Genomic DNA, 6,007 nt, shown 5'->3' with positions numbered 1-6,007 from the left:
TTCCCTGACAAATGCCCCACGAACTAATTGCAGGTGGCTGAGCAGAATCCGTGCCCAGCTGCAGGTTTCTGTTGTGGGAAGACCCTCAGAGCAGAAGAAAGCAAGAATGGCATGAAGCTGAGTCAGGGGAGGTCTAGGTGAGGTATCAGAAAAAGGTTTTTCACCCAGAGGGTGGTTCGGCACTGAACAGGTTCCCTGGGGCAGTGGTCACAGCACCAAGCCTGACAGAGCTTAAGAAGTGCTTTGACAATGCTCTCAGGCACAAGATGGGATTGTTGGGGTGTCCTGCACAGGGCCACGAGTTGGGCTCAATGATCCTGATGGGTCCCTTCTAACTCAGTATATTCTATGATTTTATGATTCTACGATAACACTTTTTATTAATAAAACTGTGTGGCAGGTTAAGGTTCAAGGGTGGCCAGTGATAGTATCTGACTGCAAAACTATATTCAAAGCAATACACTAATTCAAAGCAACACACCAACAATCTCTAATCTCCCAAAAAAGCTGGCTGGAGATAATCATTTAGCCCTCACAGAGTATGGTCCTTACCCAATAGGTGTCCCTGTGGGGGAGAAGACAGGTTCAGCCTATCATCTGATCCCAGAAGTTATGATGGAGTCTTCCCTCACTTCTCCCCATTTTTAACTCACTTTTACACTATTTCTTTACATTTAGGTGGAGCCTGTGTGATTTTACTCATACATATTACTCAGTGGAAAATTGTTGTACCTTGGGAGTGGATATCTCAGTGTAGTACTAGAGATAACCAGGGGATGGGGACATGTGTAAGTCCAAGGAGAGTGATTGCACCACAGTTGCTGATTCAGCATCAGGACATCTTCCTTTATCTCCCTCGGATTTCAGCTGCTGTGCAGCTTATCAGCTAGAAAGTACCACTGAGGTTCCTCCTCTGCAAGGGTTTCGACAGAGCCTGTCCATGGTGTCTCTGCTCTGCTCCACCCACTGTTTAGTCTCCTTAGATTGTGTTGTGTGCAGGAGGCCAGGTATGCTGACTGTGTTCCATCCAGGGAGTATCAACCATATTTTCCCCTGTAATTTCCATACTGTTATCCTTTTACCCCCAGTCATCTTTCTACACACCCTTCTTACCCTGCTGATTTTTCCATATCCTAGAGGACAGAAGTTACCCCCTCCTTGGTCTCTCGTAGTCCCCTCTTCTGCCAGCTGTGTCCCATCAGCACAAAAATGACTGCAGGCCATGACTCTCCAAGCTGAGTGTCCCTCTGCATTTGCCTTCCAGGGGAGCAAGAGCCCTTCACCTGAAATCCTCCCACGATGCTGTGGCTGCTGCTGCTGCAGGTCTGGGCGAGCTGCCTCTGGTTGGGAGACAGCGAGGTAGTGACGTCCTTTGAAAGTTCATGTCCTCAGTTTTTCTTCCGGGAGACTCCCCCAAATGAAGCCCTGGAGCCAGAGAACCCAGCCTGGATCTGCCAGCGCTACCAGAACCAGTATTTCTTTGCCACCTTGTACGACAGAAAGGAGCGTATTCCTGTGTACTCTGCTTACATCTACGAGCCTGGACCTGGCAAACGACCTCAAGGGTGGCTGGTTGAGCCCCAGGTGAGTGTCCTCTCTAACAGCATGGCACCCTCCAGACATTAAAACATGAACATTAGTATTTAAATAAACACTTCTATTTCCTCCCACCCCCATACACACACACGCATGTAAATGGAGCCACTGGGTGGGATTCATCTCATCTTACTTCAAACACCTGCACCACATGATTCCTCTGATGTATTTCAAACAGCAGCAGGAGGATGAGATGAGTCCTATCCCAAAGGTGCCCAGTTTTTTGCATTGACCTGAGAGCAACATCAAGGCAAATTCCATTCCATTCCATTCCAAAGTCAAATGACCTCCCTCTCTGTGCCCTGCTGTGGTGGGAGAACAAGTGATGGGGAAAAGGCATCCAACAGCAGCTAAATTTGATGGACCAAGAGTCCTGCTGGGCTGTGATCTCCACTTTGCCCTGAGCTGTTTTGCATCCCTGACAGAGCTTAATTTCTCACAGTTAAGAGTCAAAGAGTCTTTGTAAATGACCTGAGAAAACTGAAGAGAAACTCAGAATTGAGTGAGATGGTCCAGGGAAAAAGCCTTGGCACAGCCATTGAGTGGTGAGAGGGTTTGGTGAACCCTGGGGAATGTATTGAGTGATATTTCAGGCAGTGAAAAGTGAGAAGCATCAGTGTCAGTCCAGTCAGAACGAGGTTATCTCCAGCCATGGGCAGTTGCCCCTAAGCACCATTGCCTCAGGCTTGGTTCAGAAGAATCCATCAGAAATACAGACCTCCACAAACAACAGAGTCCTCCCAAACTTCCTTCAGACAAACTTCAGATCTTCAGTAAAATAGGCCAAGGAAATTATGGAAGAGAAAGAGAGAAAATTCAGGGTATGGCTGAGGACGCAGCAGCAGACGGGTTTCAGGTCAAAATGAGCGACAGAAGAAAGCCATATACCCTGTTCCAGAGAAAGGCTCAATATGTTTCTCTAAAGATGAAAAGAAATGTGCTGTAGTTATGAAATAAAAAAACATTTTCACTTGTTACTTATAGGAACTTGAGCAACTAATGTGGTATTGCACCACTGCAGCCTCCAGAGTGTTAGATATCCATTTAGAAGAGATAAAAGTGTGCAATCATAGACTCATAGAACAGTTTGGGTTTGAAAAGACCTTAAAGATCATATCATTCCAACCTCTCTGCTTGGGCAGGGCCACCTTCCACTAGACCTGGTCACTCCAAGCCTCATCCAACCTGACCTTGAACACTTCCAAGGATGGGGCAACCACAGCTTCTCTGGTCAAAAGGTTCCAGTGCCTCACCACCCTCACAGGGAACGATTTCATCCTAGTATGTTATCTAACCCTTTCCTCTGTCAGTTTGAAGCCATTTGCCCTTGTCCTCTCACCCAATGCCCTGGTAAAATAGCCACACTTCTTCCCAAGTAAGGGGTAGAGAAGGAGAGGAGGAGATGGGGCTGAGTCCTTTTCTCCTCCTGGAAGTTCTAGGAGCACCACAGCCTTTCTGCTCATCCTCTTCCCATCCTGTCTACCTTCAAGACACCCAGCCTTCAAAGAGGATATGTGAGTCCTTGTTTTCCCTAAGCTTGGAAAGCACTTATATGCTGACACATTGGATTAAAAAAGCATGCAAGCCTTTCATAGAGACTGAGACAACTCTTGTGAAAATGCAGAAAAGATCAAGGGAGGTGACATTGTGATCAGATGCAGGGGATTAAGGTTGGATAGTGAGAAGACACTCGGGCAGATGTGGGATGAGGAGACAGGTGAAAAGGGAACGAGATGTGACAGGGAACATGTCTCACTAAAGTCACCTTTCAAACCTAGAAGCGGAAAATGCTCATTGTCTCATGCATCCAGCCACACTCCCACCACAGGCTGCAGGTTGGATCACAAAGGTCACAAGTCAAAAGGAGAGTAGTCAGACTCTGAGCATTTTTTGCCTTAAAGCTCTTGTGTTCATCCAGGAAGGATTTCTCTGGATTTATATATTTATATATTTACATACACTGGGATGACAAAAAATGTGTTCCTGACACCTAAAGACCTCTGATCCAGGGAAACCTGCTCCATTACTCCCATCCCCAGTAGTAACACCTTTTCCTCTTCTTTACCTGCATAGCTGATGGGCCCAACCTATCCCAAAACCATGGAAAAAGAATGGACGCTCATAAATCATTACAATGTCAGCTTAGAGAAACTCAGCGAGAGCCAGGCTATTCTCCAAGACTACAAGAACCTGACGGGTTTGAACCGTGGCCATTTGAACCCCAATGGCCATCACTTCAACTACAGCAGCAGGATGGCTACCTTCACCCTCACCAACATAGTGCCCCAGGATGAGAAACTCAACGGCGGCGCCTGGAACAACTACGAGCAGCGAACGATGATCAGGAACACCCAGGGCTGTGACACCACCTACGTCATCGTGGGTGCTGTGCCTGGGAACAACTATATTGCCAAGGGGAGGGTTAATAAGCCCAGCTACATCTGGTCGAGTGCCTGCTGCGTGGTGGACAACAACCACAGGAAGGCTTGGGCGGTCATTGCCGAGAACGACCAGAACCAGGTCCAGCTCCTCACGCTGGGGGAGCTGGAGGACACGTTGACTCAGCTCTATGGGAGGGGACAGGTTTCTCTGTTTGACAGTGAATGTCCCCGGGAATAAGCCTCACATCCTGGCTTTAAGAGGTTCAGGAGCTTTCGCCACATGTCAGAGAATCACAGAATGATTTGGGTTGGAAGGGACCTTAAAGATCATCTATCTAGTTTCAGGCCCCCTGCCATGGGGACCTTCCACTAGACCAGGTTGCTCAAATCCCTGTCCAACCTGGCCTTGAACACTTCCAGGGGTGGGTCAGACAACTTCTCTGGGCGAACTGTGCTAGTGCATCACCACCCTCACAGTCAATTTTTTCTTTCTAATATCTGATCTAACCCTGACCTCTATCAGTTTAAAGCCATTCCAAGGGCATATCACTCCATGCCCTTGTCTAATATCCCCCTACAGCTCTCTTTGAAAACACTCTAGGTATTAGAATGGGATCTAAGTTCTCCTCAGAGTCTTCTCTTCTCCAGGTGAACACCCCCAGTTCTCTCACCCTGTCTCCAGAGCAGAGGTGCTTCAAGCCTTGGAGCATCTTTGTGGCCTCTGGACTCCAACAGGTTTGCCTCCTTCATGTGTTGTGGCCCCAGAGCTGGATGCAGCACTGCAGGTGGGCTCTCACCAGAGCAGAGTAGAGGGGGACAAATGTCTTGTGCATGGGCTGTAGCTGGTGATCAAGACAACTCAAGACCCCCAAAACCCTCTGACCCATTTCCAGGAAGGTCTGACAGAATGGACTGTGCATGAAAACCAATTTGCAGAAGAAGCAAGAAACCTGTTTTCAGTGCAGGGAAACTTATCTATATAAAGGTACCCACTGCCATGTGCCTGTATAGTAGGTCAGGGAGTAACATACAAATTTCTATGCCAAATGTGTAATTAACTAATAAAATGTTGTGAGTTTTTGAGAACTTTCTGACTTTTGTAGTTCCTTTCGACCACGAGAATTTATGAATCTTGAGTGTTCCCTTTCCCTTATGGGTTGTGTTGTGGGAAGAATGGGAGTTTCAGACAAAGTCTATTAGAGAACCCTCCCGTTGAGTTACGAGGTGCAGAAAGGACCCCTTGCTTTCTAAACTTCTCAGAGAGAAGTCTGGGTGCATCTGGGTTCAATCTTAGCTCCAGATTTTGTCAATGGTTTAGGTCTAAAGGATGAGAGAGGTGTAATTGAACCCTTACACAACTCTATCCCACAAGATTGAGGATGATAAACCAGATAGGTTTACATGAATAGAAATGATTTATTATGATAAAAATTAAACAAAAGGATCTTAATCAGAACTATTTACTATGCAGTACAGAAGCTATAACTACTAGTATGACATAGTACACTAGGGAGCACTATTGAAGCAATTATACTAAAGCAGTTACATTAAGGCTAGTAAAAGCTAGTAAAAGCTAGTAAATTATTAAGTAGAGACTTATGTTACCATACCAATGACCCTGGGCAAATCTCTTCTGCTCAGCCTCAAGGAGTGACCTTGAGGGGCATCCCCACTCAAGGGAGGAATCTCCACACGCACTCTCCAAGAAGGGCTGTGTTAGAAGACCCTGCCTGGGCTTTTACAGCATAAAATGATGGACTGTTAGTCAGATGTCTCCAGACTAGCTGTGTCAGCTCAGCAGGCTTAGATAATTTTTTAGTAGTATCACTTGCTTATTCCTTTATTGAGTACTTTACCATCTTCATCTTCTTCTCAGTCTCAGGATGTTTAACTTCAGGATTGATGAATCCAGCTGGTTTCTGCATTACTCAACAGCAAGAGCAGCGTTTCTCCTTCTTCTCCATTCAGCACTGAGGCCGTTGTTCAAGTTGTTTTATCCCATTCCAGGCAAAGCATCCTGCTACAGGTGG

General features: G+C 46.5%; 1 protein-coding gene across 1 annotated transcript; it reads left to right on the top strand.

Annotated features, from left to right (window-relative positions):
- The first annotated feature begins 1,291 nt into the window (after nucleotides 1–1,291).
- Nucleotides 1,292–5,063, top strand: LOC135415054 (endonuclease domain-containing 1 protein-like). The gene is made up of 2 exons (XM_064656576.1): nucleotides 1,292–1,584; nucleotides 3,670–5,063. The coding sequence occupies exons 1-2, from the start codon at nucleotides 1,300–1,302 to the stop codon at nucleotides 4,213–4,215; spliced, it is 831 nt and encodes a 276-aa protein (XP_064512646.1). The 5' UTR covers nucleotides 1,292–1,299; the 3' UTR covers nucleotides 4,216–5,063.
- The last annotated feature ends 944 nt before the right edge of the window (nucleotides 5,064–6,007 follow it).

Source organism: Pseudopipra pipra, chromosome 5 (genome assembly GCF_036250125.1).
Source record: "Pseudopipra pipra isolate bDixPip1 chromosome 5, bDixPip1.hap1, whole genome shotgun sequence".
Classification (NCBI taxonomy): domain Eukaryota; kingdom Metazoa; phylum Chordata; class Aves; order Passeriformes; family Pipridae; genus Pseudopipra; species Pseudopipra pipra.
The sequence above is the reverse complement of the archived record's forward strand: the minus strand, read 5'-3'. Positions and strand labels throughout refer to the sequence as shown.

Coding starts and splice junctions, on each gene's coding strand:
- LOC135415054 (XM_064656576.1), top strand. CDS start 1,300: ATGCTGTGGCTGCTGCTGCTGCAGGTCTGGGCGAGCTGCCTCTGGTTG. Junction 1,585..3,669: donor GGTGGCTGGTTGAGCCCCAG/GTGAGTGTCCTC, acceptor TTACCTGCATAG/CTGATGGGCCCAACCTATCC.